This window comes from Vicia villosa, linkage group LG1, assembly GCF_029867415.1.
Source record: "Vicia villosa cultivar HV-30 ecotype Madison, WI linkage group LG1, Vvil1.0, whole genome shotgun sequence".
NCBI lineage: Eukaryota > Viridiplantae > Streptophyta > Magnoliopsida > Fabales > Fabaceae > Vicia > Vicia villosa.
This window is the reverse complement of record NC_081180.1, coordinates 240,897,311-240,912,908: the sequence shown is the minus strand read 5'-3', so window position 1 is coordinate 240,912,908 and position 15,598 is coordinate 240,897,311. Positions and strand designations below refer to the sequence as shown.

Below are 15,598 nucleotides of genomic sequence, written 5' to 3'. Positions count from 1 at the left end.
TACAATCTCATTTGTCGGTACGGCATCCCTGAACGGATTATCACGGACAATGGCACAAATCTAAACAACAGAATGATTACTGAACTTTGCACACAGTTCAAGATCAAACATCATAATTCTTCTCCATATCGACCAAAGATGAACGGCACGGTAGAAGCTGCCAACAAGAATATCAAGAAAATCATACAAAAAATGACAGTAACCTACAAAGACTGGCATGAGATGTTACCTTTTGCTCTTCATGGTTATCGCACATCTGCGCGTACTTCAATGGGGGCAACTCCATTCTCCTTAGTCTATGGTATGGAGGCAGTTCTTCCAATTGAAATTCAGATTCCTTCCCTAAGGATTATGAAAGAAGCCAATCTAGACGAAGACGATTGGATTCAAACACGGTTGGACCAGATAAACTTGATTGATGAGAAAAGGCTCGCAGCTATTTGTCATGGTCAGCTATACCAAAAGCGTATGATCAAAGCCTTCAACAAAAAAGTCAAAAGTCAAGCATACCAAATTGGTGGCTTGGTTGTCAAACGCATCATCTTACCACAAGGTGATCCCAGAGGCAAATGGACTCCCACCTACGAGGGACCATTCATAATTAAGAAAATATTCTCCGGCGGCGCCATGTTGCTTACCACCATGGATGGTGAGGATTTCCCACACCCTGTGAATGCTGACATAGTCAAAAAATACTTCTCTTAAAAAGAAAAAAAACAGCTCGCTAAGTTGAAAACCTGAAAGGGCAACTTAGGCAAAAAATGAGCGTCTCGGTGGATTGAAAACCCGAAAGGGCGATCCAGGCAAAAATTAGAGACTAAACAAATACTATCCCGGTAGGCTGAAAACCTGAAAGGGCAGCCTAGGCAAAAGTTAGGGAATGAAGCATACAACTATGTTCCGTTCAGCTGCCTACTCACCGTCAAGATCCAACACCTCAAAGACACCGATCAGTCCAATCACTTTCTTCCAACACGTGAGGGATGAGATGCTCGAAGACAGATTGGCAATAGCAGAGTTGAAACTTGACTGGATCATTTTCACATAGTTATTTATCTTTATAAATATTTTCCAAAGCTTTCCGACAATTTCCTACTTCTAGGATTGTTGTCTCCCTGTGCTAATCCGCCTATCATGGCTCTTTTCAATGCAGCTTAGGCTCAAAAATCACTATTTTCATTTTTTCTGTTTTAAATACGTAAATGTCCCAATGATAATTCTGAATGAACATGTGCATTTGAATATGATTGATGTTTACCAGGAAAAACAGGAACAACATTCAGGAAATGTCCCAATTATCTGGACATCATTCCATCAGAAGAAAATCCCCAAGAGAAGCGCATTTCTCAGCAAATTCCTCAAAGAGATTTTCTCTTCAGAAGAAGTCTTATTCCCCAGCAGGTGTTCCAGATTACTATCTTCAGAAGGTGTGATCCCCGCACCCGGACTGGGTCAGATAGTGCATCGGAGGATTATGCATCTTCCTCATTCCCATTTGAAAGGGCATCAGAACTTCCAGCTACCTTTCATTCCCAAGTGATTAGTCAAAGATCCTTCAACAGAGTACTATGGTTCTCAAAGAATTTCCCCAGCCAAGGGTACTCAAACAAGACGAAAGATCATCAACAATCGCAATATAGTCATATCCAGATGACTGACGGAAATTTATTTTCCCAAATAGAAGCTTGACATCACATTCATATATTCATATATCACACATTCATACTCATACATCACACATTCATATTCACATTCATACATCATACATCATACATCATGCATCATGCGCATATTCATACACAACATAACATGCCTATTTCTCCTGTAGCTCACATTACATGCATCATAAACATTGCATATCACTAACTTGATTTTTCAGGTAGACAGATATCTTCAACAAAGATATTCTCAATCACATGCAGTGTTCACCTGAATTCCATGAACGGTTCTCTCAAATATAATCAAGCTGAAGATTCATTCTGATCACTTATCAAACTCAAAAACAAGCATCGAAGATCTAAAGCGATACCTCAGATGGTTCCAGAACGATCTAACATTGCAGATCTAAAGCGATACCTCAGACGGTTCCAGAACGATCTAACATTGCAGATCTAAAGCGATACCTCAGACGGTTCCAGAACGATCTAACATTGCAGATCTAAAGCGATACCTCAGACGGTTCCAGAACGATCTAACATTGCAGATCTAAAGCGATACCTCAGACGGTTCCACAATGATCAACTTCCAAAAATCTAAATCGGAAAAACTTTGGACAAGTTCCGTAGCAATCATCCTCCTGGACTTAAAGCGGTAACCTTGGACAGTTCCGAAATAGTCAACACAAAGACTTTCAAATCCTTCATCAAGATATAATCAATGGATTCATTCTGATGAACAAACCATCAACACATTTACCAGGTGGCATCTGAAAGCCCATCTCAGGTGATGTTTCAATCTGCCAACAACATTTCGCAGACGACATTCAAATGCAACTTCCAACATCTCTTCTGATCAAGGTAAGTGAAAATTTTCAGGGCATCTAAATATTCAATCATCTTCTACCTTTAGATTTCAGACAATCTCTTCAGGTTTAAGAAGATTGAATAGGGGCAACTGTTATACCCCAAAATTTGCCCGCATCTTTTTTCAAGAAAACTCCAATCTGAAAATTAAGAGTCTCATATAATCATGGATTTTTATTTCAACAAATATCCTGACATATGAAATACTTAGTTTTTAGAATTTTTCTTATACAGTAATTTGGCTTGTAGTTGAATTTATTCTTACGCAAACGCCAAATACTGTTTATTACTTCACACATGCTATTTATTTATTTACAGATAAATAGTACTGACACTATTGGTACAGAGTTAAATCTTTTTGCAGGCGCAGAATCAGGAAACTCAGACTGTACTGGTAACAAGTAGATTATTATTATCTTTTGTTTCCCACTAATTTTTGTACTATACTCCATTATTTTCAAAAATCTTTTCAAATCTCTTTTTCAAAAATCAAATCCTAACTTTATTCTCTACATCTCTCTTTTTCCCAACACTATCATACACTTTCTTTCAAATCTTATTTCCACTCAAATTTTCCTTTTGTACGGAATCACATCATTCCCCAACGTCTCTATCCTTCTTTCCACTCTATAAATACCTCTCATTTGTTCATAAAAATCTCACATCAAATTCTAATTCATCTCTCAAATTTCTACTTCATAATCCATCCTTTCTTCTTCCCCGACAAAATGGCGAAGCGGTGGGAAACGTGTCTTCTTATGGTCATCACCATTGCTACGGTGATCATGTCTTTCTTCTGTCTACATAGCCCGGAACAATGTGGACCTGGGATGCTTATGCCCCCGATCATCTACATGTTACTATTTGTAGCATGGGTTATCAATCGTCATTTTTAAAATTTGCCGTATTTCTTATTTTTTTAAATGTACCGTTTGTTCGTACTGTTCAATATAGTATGTAATATTTGTACTGTCAGTATTAAATGTTGTACTATTTGTCATAATATTGCTTAATTACTCAGATAATATTTTATGTGTTTTTTGCCAGTCAAATATTCATTTTTCTGTGCATTAAATGATTTTCAGGGTTATTATCGGTAATTTTGCCCGCATACAGTAAATATTAGTTATTTATTATGTCTGTGTTTTTCTAACAAGTCATGTAAATAAACTTTCATTTTTCACATAAAAAAAAACAAAAAAAAAGAAAATTAACTTTGACTGTTGATTTTTCATTCTAACTGCTACGTCAATACCTGAACAGTCAGTCGACAGCCAAACTGCTGGCAGTACAATTCTCAGTGTTTTGTACCATCAATCAAATCAATCTTTTGCAATTCAAAATTCCAAGATTTTTGTTCTAGAAGTCTTCTGAATATCACGCGATTAGCAGAGACTCAACACTGCACAAAAATCAGGTACGTTTAACTATCTCCTACATAAACAGTCCCTGACTAGGGTTTTCTTGTTTTTACAGGAGAAACAAGTTTTTGAGACCTGAAATGGATTTCATGCACATCCATATATCTCAAAGTACCATCATACAAATTTTCAAACTTCAATTCACTCAGACGCACCGTCAGCAGCTCAAACAGTCATCAGACGTCCCGTTTGACCAAAAAAGTCAACAGACAGTCAAAAATGAAATTTTTTGTCAAAGTCCATATTTTGTCAAAGGATTTATCATTTGATCATTGGATGATCATAATTCATCAAGGAAAGATCAAAAATCAACAAAACCCTAAGATTCAAAATTAGGGTTTTTACCTGAAAAGTCAACTCAACTTTGACTGGTCATAACTCTCTCATCCTTCATCCAAAAAATTCAAACCAAGGCTCATTTTGAAGGAAATTCAATTATCTTTCAAATGCAATTGATCCCATGATCATTGGATTCACCATTTGAAAAATATGGCCAAAGACATTACAGGTCATTTTCAAAGTCAACAAAAAGACACTTTTTTCAAAAGGACACACAAGGAGCATAAAAACTCATTTTGACATGAGACCAAAGACATTGGTTAGAGGACTCTTTGAGGTTTCCAAAAAGTGCAAGATCTCCTTCATATGACAAAAATTGAGGGATTTACACCTTGTTGAAGTTGGCTAAAGTTTGGGAAAATGCATGAAACCAACATTGCTCAAAAATGTATTTTTTCCAAATGGGGCCAAGTCTTCATGGTTCAAACATCATTTCCATAATATAATGGGCCTCCCACGACCAAGACAAGGCCCATACCATTTTTATACATTTTTTGGCATAATTTTATCTTATTTTAAGATTAAATTAAAAGGAAAATGAATGGATAATGGTTAGCTTACAATCTAAGCATGACTCACCCAAGGAATCTCTGATTTTCTGCAGAGAATTGAAGAGAAGAAGACTTGGTCAATAATTCAAAGGTTTTTAATATAAAAAAATCAAGAATTCCACAAAGGCAACTAGATGCTTCTTAGCTTCAATTCTAAGCACTTCAATGCTTATAAATAGGCTAGCATACTTCAGTAACAGAGGAGGACGAATTCAGTAGCATTCATAAGCACATAGCACTCTTGTAACAACTTGTAATTTTCAAAGAAACTTGAAATTCGAATTTTAAGTTTCAGTCAATTTCAATACAAAATAAACATTCAAACATCATCTCTGAGCTTCACTGAAACAATTCCAATCATTTCCAAGTATTAAACCTCATTGAATCGAGCTATATAGGCCACGGTTTGTTCAAACTAAAACCAACTTATATCTCAAAACACACGCATATTTAACAAGATGTAGATGCATAATTGTGTTTGGTTTGAAGCTCTGGTCGTTTCTGGAGCTTCAATGAGATTTTAATGGTTGTTTGTAGCATATACCATTTTAGGGTTTTCTTAGCTCAAAATTAGGGTTCTTCATTAGGGCCAAAATTAAAGCAAATTAAGGGCATGGTTACATTCAGTGGAACAAGACGAGTTGAATGGTACCATCGCGCCTGATTTCTATGCCTGTTTACCCCTATTCGTTATTTTTGCAGAATTAGGGTTCATCAATTATAGCGCTTTTGCATAAAAGCGCTGTTGAAAGTGGCGTCTGGAGGTTGAAGATGATGCGTGTCCTCCTCCTATTGGCTGGCACGCGCGCGCAAGTTTTTTAAATTTCCCACTAATCAAGTGTTTTGCAGGTACACTGAGTGCCATGCGCCTCAAAATCTGAACCATCTGATCCACTATCCATCCAATCGAACGCGCCAGATCATGCAGCTGCATCATGTTCCTTCATTCAATTTCCACATCTGATCAGTATCCTTTTATTTTTATTTCTATTTTAATTTCTTTGCAAAATTAATTAAAAATAGTTTAAAAAATCCAAAAAATACACAAAAAATATTTTTAGACTTCTAAAATAATATATTATTTTCTGAAATAAAAATATTTTATTTTCCTTCATAATTTCAATATTTTGCATAATTAATTAGTATATATTTATATATTTACTTTTTAATTATTCTAACCAATCAAAAAATCATAAAAAAAAATTGTTCTTTATATAAAATATTGTTTATATATTATAGACTAATTTTGTACATATTTTGAATAATTTTCTCTTTAAGTTTTAATTATTTGTGTAATTATTTTCATAATTATGTTTTAATTAGCTTAATCAATTTCAAATCAATTTCAAAAATTCAAAAAAAATTAGTTTTGTTTTAAAATTAATTGACAAATATTTTGTACATATTTTAAACTTAATTTCTAGGTTTAAATCTATTTTCATCTTTTTTCTTCATTTTAATTTAATTAATCATGCATTAATTATAATTAAAATCAAATCATAAAAAATCCAAAAACATGCCTTTTATTTTTCTTGCAATTTAAATTCCTAGATAAATGTATAGGATGTCAAATTCATGTAAATAGGCTAGTTTACATTTCCTGCACAGTCGATGTAATAGCGTAGATTTACTTTCCGCACTTTACATTTCCGCATTTTAATTTCCAGCAAATATAAACTGCGTGTATGTCAAAGATAAAATTGAACCGTTAGATCATTAACTTCAAAGATAAAATATCTGAATACAATCACAATCACACTTGCACCTCTTAAGGTAATCCCTTCTCATTCTTTTCAAAATCAAAGTCAAAATTCTACTGTTTCGAGTACAAAATCGAACCTTTTGTTTGTATCCGGTGAAAGGATAGATTTTTAAAGGAAATAGGATAAAGACCTTACAACTCAGGGTAGACCTCCTAGTTTGCTCGCTCAAATCAAAACAAACAAAATTCTCATACACTGTTGTTTTTCAAAACAAAACTTTCCAAAAAGACAATATTTTGTATACATCCAAACACGGATCATTACGAATTTAACGTTCTTTTCAAAACATCTTTCGAAAGATAAACAAACATTTTGTATACACACTACTACAAAAAGATCAATATAATTTTAAAATTTACACCCAATATATAAAAAACGGGTGTAAATAAAAAATGAAGTGGCAATTTTGTAAATAACATGTTATTTTAAACATTATGAGATGACAATATACACCCTATTTTCTAAAAACGGGTTTAAATTAAAAATATTATTATAATAAAAGTTCAATTACTCCCTTTAAACAAAAAAAGGGTGTGAATTTATATGAAAAAAATGTATTTAAAATTTATAACTCAAAATATATAATCTTATATAGCATATTAATAAATAATTTAAATATTATTAATAAATTAATAAATCAATATTAATGTGTCTAAACAAACGATTTAACTTTGAAATATAAAATTGACGTTTCACTGTTTGACCTATTGAAATAAAAGTTATAAACCCCATTCTTACGCTCTCACCTTTATCTCAACCTCCCAAAACCAAAATCCTAAACCTTAACCTTTCTGCTCGTCACAGCTTCGTCTTCGATCAAATTGATGCAATTATCGAACATTCTCAAAAACACGAAACACGTCAAGGAATTCGAGCTTGGTGTGAATCTAAAAACTCTCCAAACGAAATTATCGAACCCGTTTCGCAACCAATAACAATATCTTTGTCTCATGAAGAGGCAAAAATGAACAGTGAACTCGCGAAATTAGTGAGGAAAGAGGTGGATTTGGTGCTTCTGTGGCCGGAGTGGATTCAATTGATGAAGATATTGGTGCATTAGAATTATTTTTAGCACATGAGGAAGATTGAGGATAAAATGGTGCAGGATTTAGGGTTTGATACTACCGAGGATGTACACGATGAGGGGTTTGATTTTACTAAGGGTTTTAAGAGTGTTCGTGTTATGTGTCTCAATTTTGGTGAGGATCATTTTCACTTGTTGAGGTTTGTGCATTTTACTATAGATTTCAGTTAAATTGAACTCATTTTACTTTGGGGTTTTCAGATTATATTCAGATTTTAAGAAAAATGACAATTTTTTACAATGTTTGTGTGAATGTTATTGTTTTTTTTGTTTGTTAACTCTTGAGGATTGTTTATATGATGATTAGTTTGCTACTTTGCAGTTCAATGACACACTCAACATTATGTGGTTATATCTCGGCTGTTGATTCTCCAAACAACTCCTAGAATCAAGCACTTTGGTATCCAGAGGAAACCTCTACCCCTTGAACCAACTGTACTACTACAAGAGGCTAACAGGCGGAGGGCTTCACTCTCCACTGGAAATGTTTTTGAAATGTTTGACAGTCGCCAGGGTCCAATGGAAGGGTAATGAAATGCTATATACTGCTCCAGATGGAATCACTTACAGTAAACTGTTATAAAATCTTATAATTTCTGTTTTAATTTGGGTTTTTATCAATCTGATTTATATGCTGACAGATCATGTTTTGATTCACCCCCCAAGATGTCACCACAAAAAGTACTCTCAAATTCGATGACACGTACTAATACTTCTCCGGAAAACTTTGATAGCTCAATTGGCCGACCTATGAGGCTTTCTGAGATTTATATTGCTGCCGAACATGCTTTGAAGCAAACAATTTCTAATCTTGGGATGTTAAAATCATTATCATCATCTGAGGAGTTTGAGGTATCATCATGGGCAGATATTCATGCCTTTGGTTGTGTAGTTTATCATTTTTCTCCCTTATGAGTACATATTGACCTGAAAATAATTGTTAATATCTAGTGTCATTTAGACTACATCTTCATTAATGATCTGTGTCTGTTTCTTGTTATGGGCAGAAAAAATATCTAGAGCTAACTAAAGGTGCTGCTGACAATTACCACCATTTCTGGTGGAAAAGACATGGAGTTGTCCTTGATGGTGAGATAGCTGCTGTTGCCTTTAAACATGGACATTTTGACCAAGCTGCAAAGTCATATGAGAAGGTTTGTGCACTGTATAATGGGGAAGGATGGCAGGACTTGTTGGCCGAGGTCCTTCCTATTCTAGGAGAGTGTCAAAATATTCTTAATGATCAAAGCTGGCTACTTGCTATCCTGTGTGCGGCTACTTTCTCTTGAAGATGGATTATTTCAGAAACCAGGGTCATATGTTCTTGGAGTTCTTATTGGGCAGTTGAGGTTTAGATCTCGTGGTGTTTCAAAAGTTGGTCCTGCAGAGAGTGATGATGTTATGGCCTATTCTGGTGTATCAGACAATGATGAGGACGAGAATTGGGCAAGTGACGCTCCTTCTATACTCTGGACTCTAAATCGTGCCATCAGTGACACACTCAACGGAGGATCATCTTCAGGTTCTGACAGTGATAGAAAACCTTGTTGGTATTCACGTCATTTATATAAAACATTAATTACTTAGTTATTTTTGTTGTTCTTTTCAGTCACAACAAGGAGAGAGTATTGTAGATGGAATGAGAACGATATCTCTAAAACTTGAAATTGGAGCATTCCATAATCAGATATTTGAAAGGTTTTTCCATTTCCATCATTCTTATATGTTAATCATCATATGGATACATCTTTGAAGCTCCCTTCATCATGTTTTTACTTAATGTTTCTTCTTCTGCCATAAGGTAATTAATAATATTTTACCTTGTTATCCAGGATACAAACTACATTGACTTTGGGTTTGAGTTACAAACAAGGTAGTCTTTTGGCTTTAAAGATATTCAAACTTCTGTGCAATTGTACCAATGTGGTAAATCTAATTTTCTGCGTTGAAGTGTTGATGACGCGATAGCAGCAAACAGTATCTCAGACTCCACTTTTCAAATAGGTGCTTCCTGGCAAGCCAATAAGAACTTCTTGCTGAAGGTAAAAAATCAATATAATGCTAGGCAGGTTTTGTCATAGATTGATTGCATAGGATTTACTCAAGAATAAAGATGAATATTTATCATATTTTCAGGCAAAAGTTGGACCTAAAAGCTCAACAATGGTTGTTGCATTCAAGTCATGGTGGAAACCTTCTTTCACATTCAACATTTCAGGTATATCTAGAGGGATTTTTCTACTCAATCTTGCTATGTTTTTGGTCTTAAAGCCTCTGGAATTCAGTCAAAATGTAAGTAAAGTCTAACCAAGAATTACTCAAACCAATGACTGAGCCCGGTTTTCCTTTTTTTCTTAAGTGGGATTTTTCACATCCTTTTGCATCCGTCCTTGTACGGGGAGGCGCTAGGAAGAAGGATTCCCTATTTCCCGATGTTTGTGAAGTTTAAATTATTCCTTCGTGTTAAACTGTTATACCTATATTCTTTGTAGAATATATGTTTTCTCCCTTGAGCATTTCTTTTTTCTAAATAATGCTCACTATGTTTTATGTTGGGCACTACTAACTTACTAAGTTCTCCCGACCAAAGATTAGTATTTGGTACATTGGATAAGCATGTTTTACCTATGCAGAGAGTGTTTTGGGATGAGGTATGTTTTTTTTTCGTGTTTTGGGATGGGGTATGTTGTTTTTTTTCTTTGTGTTTATCGCCCATATAATATCATTTTCGATGTGTTCCACTCTACCTCATTCTGCAAGTTCGATGATATAAGATCTAATATCTATGATGTTAAATTGTTCCTAACTTCTCTTCATATGAAAATTTCCAAAGTTAAATATGTTAATTTGAGACATTTCTTCCAAAGATTGTGATTCTATAGAGTCATCCTCGTACTGGATGTTTGTCCCTGCTGAGAATGTCCTTTTTTTTTTCAGCCACCAGAGATCGTGCAGACGGTCAATTGCAATATGGATTTGGCCTCCAAAGTGAAAGTCTCAGAGAAGCCAGGTTCATTTCATTGGAAGCACTTCTTTGTTTTTGATTCAATAGATTCTCTGCTAATATATCATGACTCATCCAAACCTGTGTTGCTGCATTAAAAAAATGAGAATTGCTTTCAATTTTATTTTAAAACTTGTGCTCCGAACTGTTGGTAAATTTGCTTGTTTATTTGCACTTTTACTTGTATGCAGTTATCAAAGAGCTGATCCCAATTTCGTAATGCTCACCCCAAGCAAAGAACACCTAGCCGAGGGCATTGTTTGGCAAACAGGAAAACGACCTATGCTCCAATCTGACATAGATGCTGGACATTTCGATGGCTTTTATGGATAATTCATTTGCAATTCTTCTTTCTCAGTTAAATTTACAGTGATTGGGAATATCCCTCTTTTACTTTTTGATTATCTTTTAGCTTGATCATCTTTGCGTGACTAATTATTTTTAACATTAATAAGTGCTGGAAACTACATGTTTTTATCATGATGGTTTACAAGATTCTATACAAGATTCTATAGAAGCTAAAGAAGATCTTCTTGCCCGAGCAACTGATGAAAATGAGGTAAATGATGTAAAATTTGCAATGGTTAATAGTCGGGAGACATTTTCTCCTTATCAAAAGTGATACTTGAAAGGCCACTTTGTTCTCTTTGGACACTATTTTATGCGTGTACAGGAACCATTTGAAAATGTTTGAAAAAACCATGTGCCAATATTATGATTATAGTTTAGAAATATTCACTCTCTCCGGTGACTTAGACTGCACCATGGCCATATAGACAGCCTTTTCTAGGCGTGAAAAGTTCTCAGTTAATGTGAAAAGTTCTACGGTATTTCTCTTTTTTTTTTCCTTCTTTCTCAGCCTTTTCTTATTCTTCATCACGCTATTGATTTTATATTTTTTAAATTCTTTGTAGGGAAAACAAGGATGTTATTGTTTATGCATGCGATTGTAGTGATGAGACTCTTGATAGAGCTAAGGAAATTATAAATGCGAATGGAGCTGAATCCTTTAAGCATCGTTTTCGTACTTTTTGTTGTGATGTTTCCACTAATGGATTCCCAAATTGGCTGGCATGTAACCCCTGTAGAGAGAATTATTTACAAAACCAGTCAGGTTAATTTTCCTTACTATGATTTTGTTTGTTTTAGAGTATTTGTTCATGTTAATGCTTGATGAAATGCTGCTAGGAGACTTTGTTGTTTTTGGTTTTGTTTAGATGTAAAAGAGGATAATGGACTGAATGTTAAGGAGTTGTGTTCATCAGAAGGATTTGACTGTTGTGTTGGAGGAGTAGATTTTGTAACATTGGTATGACTTTTCTCTTATGCAAATCATCTTAAGTTTGATGTTTGGTGCTACTGCTTCTAGACTTTGAGCCTATGTTAGCTTGAGCAAATTGTGTTGTTTTAGTGTTACTGTTTGATTCTATATGTTTCTCTTTGCAATAAAATGACAACGTCTCTTGTGTTGTCAGCATATTCCTAATCCTAACAATTTATGTTAATAGGTATACTCTCCAATGCATTTCAAAATATTTTATTTTGATTTTTAGACACATAAGTTATTGAGTTAAATGTAATTGCATTTTTATTACAATGAAGTCTAATTAATAGCTTTTCTAATATTTGTGATTTGTGAAATTGAACTGATGTATACTTCGAGATGGGTTAACTGTTAAGAAAGTGGCTGGGCGTTAATCTGCTCTTTCATTATGCTGCACGAAGTTCCTTTCTACATACAGTCATGCTTTAACTCTTATTTGTCAGTTGCGTTTATTGTTTACTACACATTTGTCAGTACTCGTATGGTTTGTTGTGTTTTTCTTGCTTAATATTTCTACACCAGCACTCTGTATTCTTCCTTATCTCAATATGGTGCATTATGAAACCAATCTAATTTTTATGCACACTTTTATTTTTGTCTCCTCAATTGTTGTTCTAGTAGCATCCCCAAAAATGATTTAGTACCTCTTAGTAAATTATCTGACATTATGCAACATACATATTGTTTATGCAGATATGGGCCCATATTGAAAAGTTGGACGCAAAGGTATTGACAGAAGATGCACCTCTTCTTTTTCGGTCAGCTGTTTGTTTTGGTCTTCGAAGACCAATTATCGAGGCTTGATCAATTTGTTATTTATCATCTGTCCTTTTTTGTCAAAACTAATCTAAATCATTCTTTGATCTAATGGCTAAGTGGTTCCTTGGTTGATTGAAAGAAGAAAGTTGTATGCTCTTATGATGTAGATCACAAGGTTTGTATTATTAGAAGTTAACTTATGATTCTAAGGGAAATTGAGTAGTGCCTCCTTTGTATTATTAGAAGTTAACTTAAGGTTCTGATGGGAATTGAGGAGTGCCACCTTTGTATATTGGCAATTTCATCATAGCTACTAATTGGACCTCAATTATCAAATGAAGTTTGCACCACCTGTGTAATTTTTGTTTTTTCAACTGTGATTATTGCTCAACTCGTGTTTTTGATCCAACCCTTTCATCTCTTTTTCTCAAAAGTAGAAGGATCACTTTATATGTTGAATATATATGCATATCATGTAGCAAAATTGAAAAATGCATATTTTGTTTGGTTATATATATCAAAATGCCTCAAATTGTCAAAGCAGTTTTATTTCACTGTTTCGCTGCTATACAGTTTGAAAGTTCTGGGTGCTAAATTGTACAGGAGTACATACCTAGTTTTACTAAAATAGGGGGCAATTAAGAACATATTTACACCCGATTTTTATTAAAATAGGATGTAATTAAAACGTAATTAAGCTCAATTACACCCGATTTTCATTAAAATAGGGTGTAATTAAAATGTAATTAAGCCCAATTACACCCGATTTTTATTAAAATAGGGTGTAATTAAAACGTAATTAAGTCCAATTACACCCGATTTTTATTAAAATAGGGTGTAATTAAAACGTAATTAAGCCCAATTACACCCGATTTTTATTAAAATAGGGTGTAATTAAGCCCAATTACACCCGACTTTTATTAAAATAGGGTGTAATTAAAATGTAATTAAGCCCAATTACATCCGATTTTTATTAAAATAGGGTGTAATTAAAACGTAATTAAGCCCAATTACACCCGATTTTTATTATAATTAAAACAGGGTGTAATTAAAAACGTAATTACGCCCAGTTACACCCGATTTTTATTAAAACAGGGTGTAATTAAAAACGTAATTACGCTTAATTACACCCGGTTTTTGTTAAAAATAACGGGTGTAAATTCGTTAGACATTTCTCACCCTGTGGATATACACCCGATTTTTATTAAAAATAATGGGTGTAAATTTAATAAAAAACAGGTGTAAATTAACATTTTTGTACTAGTGACATCCGCACAAGGATCATTACAAATTCAATTTACAAAGGTATTTGAAACCACATATGAGCATTCTAAAGCAATTGAAAAGTGATCGAAAAACAAGTGAGCTAAGCAAACTTAAGAGCCCATGGATAACCATGGATACAAAGGGTGCTAACACCTTCCCTTTGTATAACCTACCCCCTTACCCAGAATTTCTTAAAGGTCTTTTTTTTGTTTCTTTTATAAACCTTTCCTTAATTGGATAAAATAAAAGGTCGGTGGCGACTCTGTGAATTTTAAAAAATGCGAAAGCATAAGCGATAAAAAAAAGTCAGTTCACGTATCTCTCCCGAACAGAGGTATGGCCCGAGAAAAACGGAGGTCCACACCTCCTTTGCAAGTTGACTCTCACCTCCTTCTCCAAAAATACACAAGGGGGCATAGGGACCTCATACCAACTTATTCCTCTGCTAACATTCAATATAGGGCGTCTAATGACTCAGAAGAAAAAGTTTCTTCCCCTAAAGAATTCCAAGATATTCTTTCTGACCCAAAATCGTCAGATACGGTTATGATTTCTGATCCTATGTGATCACTACTAAGAGAGAGAAATGTAAAATCGGGAAATGTCCCCATTACGGAAGCAGATGCAATTTTAACTTTAGAATCACTCACTAAGTCGAAAGTATTATCACTCATCCTGACTAGAAAATAGGAAATGCTGAAGAAAAAGCTTGAGTTATAAAGATACCTGATAAGGGGAGATTGATGAACCAGGAGGAATGAAAGAAGGAGAAAGCTCTAAGTGAAGCAACAAATCACTTCTAATGATACTCTCAGAAAAGAAGGAGTGATGACACTTTTCTGTAAAGTAACTGTAAGCTTGAAAGCTAGAAGGTTGCGAAAACTTCCAAATACTCAACTCACTCTATTTATAAGAAAACACAGGTGAAAGATGATAACCAACTAGGGAAATAAATTACAAGATCAATGACTATATTTCCACTCACGGATACACGTAACTCGAGTGTACTCAATTACTTTATGAAGTGCGTCATACCCCTAACAAGTTATGTCAATACACGTGCCAAAAAGGATGATGAAGCGTTTTGATGATGAGACAACATTAAATGCGTCTGTTCCCCATTACTTTTACAAAATTGATCCCAGGAGATTCAATTCCATTCTGCATTGGATCACGAGACGAAGTTCGTTCAATAATACTTAAGGCTTCCCCCAAAAGTCTTGGAGAAAACTGTTCTGGACCGACCAAATGCCCAATTGACCATAGCCCAATCCATCTCAAATCCACTCTAATTGACCTAAAGTATAAAAGCAGCTCATATGCTAAGAGCAAGGTACAATCTTTGATCTCCACTTTCATTATACTCATCTTGCATCTCAAACTGACTTGGGTGTTGGAGTGTTAATCAGGCAAATTCATCTCGCGCTACTATAAAGGAGATCAAAGCCACTGTTTAAGATCAACAGTTATCCAACTATCCTCATTTCTGGTTTCTAAAGCATAGTTAGAGCATCCATTTTCGATTTTCAAAAGGAACAATAGGTAGATAGGAGCATAAATGTTAG

General features: G+C 34.4%; 2 protein-coding genes and 1 long non-coding RNA gene across 3 annotated transcripts; all 3 read left to right on the top strand.

Annotated features, from left to right (window-relative positions):
• Nucleotides 1-8,059: 8,059 nt before the first annotated feature.
• LOC131624430 (trafficking protein particle complex II-specific subunit 130 homolog) lies at nucleotides 8,060-9,017 on the top strand. The gene is made up of 2 exons (XM_058895372.1): nucleotides 8,060-8,532; nucleotides 8,688-9,017. The coding sequence occupies exons 1-2, from the start codon at nucleotides 8,347-8,349 to the stop codon at nucleotides 8,967-8,969; spliced, it is 468 nt and encodes a 155-aa protein (XP_058751355.1). The 5' UTR covers nucleotides 8,060-8,346; the 3' UTR covers nucleotides 8,970-9,017.
• Nucleotides 9,018-9,081: 64 nt separating this feature from the next.
• LOC131597533 (uncharacterized) lies at nucleotides 9,082-11,017 on the top strand. Its single transcript, XM_058870228.1, has 7 exons — nucleotides 9,082-9,230; nucleotides 9,290-9,305; nucleotides 9,513-9,553; nucleotides 9,632-9,722; nucleotides 9,817-9,898; nucleotides 10,618-10,690; nucleotides 10,876-11,017. The coding sequence occupies exons 1-7, from the start codon at nucleotides 9,082-9,084 to the stop codon at nucleotides 11,015-11,017; spliced, it is 594 nt and encodes a 197-aa protein (XP_058726211.1).
• Nucleotides 11,018-11,230: 213 nt separating this feature from the next.
• Nucleotides 11,231-13,126, top strand: LOC131624427 (uncharacterized). The gene is made up of 4 exons (XR_009290598.1): nucleotides 11,231-11,511; nucleotides 11,599-11,798; nucleotides 11,902-11,993; nucleotides 12,702-13,126. It is a non-coding gene; the product is annotated as an uncharacterized LOC131624427 (long non-coding RNA).
• Nucleotides 13,127-15,598: the final 2,472 nt, after the last annotated feature.

Bases quoted from the DNA above. Each gene is read 5' to 3' on its own strand.
- LOC131624430 (XM_058895372.1), top strand. From the start codon at position 8,347: ATGTCACCACAAAAAGTACTCTCAAATTCGATGACACGTACTAATACT. The intron at 8,533-8,687 runs GTATCATCATGG...TGTTATGGGCAG, and splicing joins CATCATCTGAGGAGTTTGAG to AAAAAATATCTAGAGCTAAC.
- LOC131597533 (XM_058870228.1), top strand. From the start codon at position 9,082: ATGGCCTATTCTGGTGTATCAGACAATGATGAGGACGAGAATTGGGCA. The intron at 9,723-9,816 runs GTAAAAAATCAA...TCATATTTTCAG, and splicing joins ATAAGAACTTCTTGCTGAAG to GCAAAAGTTGGACCTAAAAG. The intron at 10,691-10,875 runs GTTCATTTCATT...ACTTGTATGCAG, and splicing joins GAAAGTCTCAGAGAAGCCAG to TTATCAAAGAGCTGATCCCA.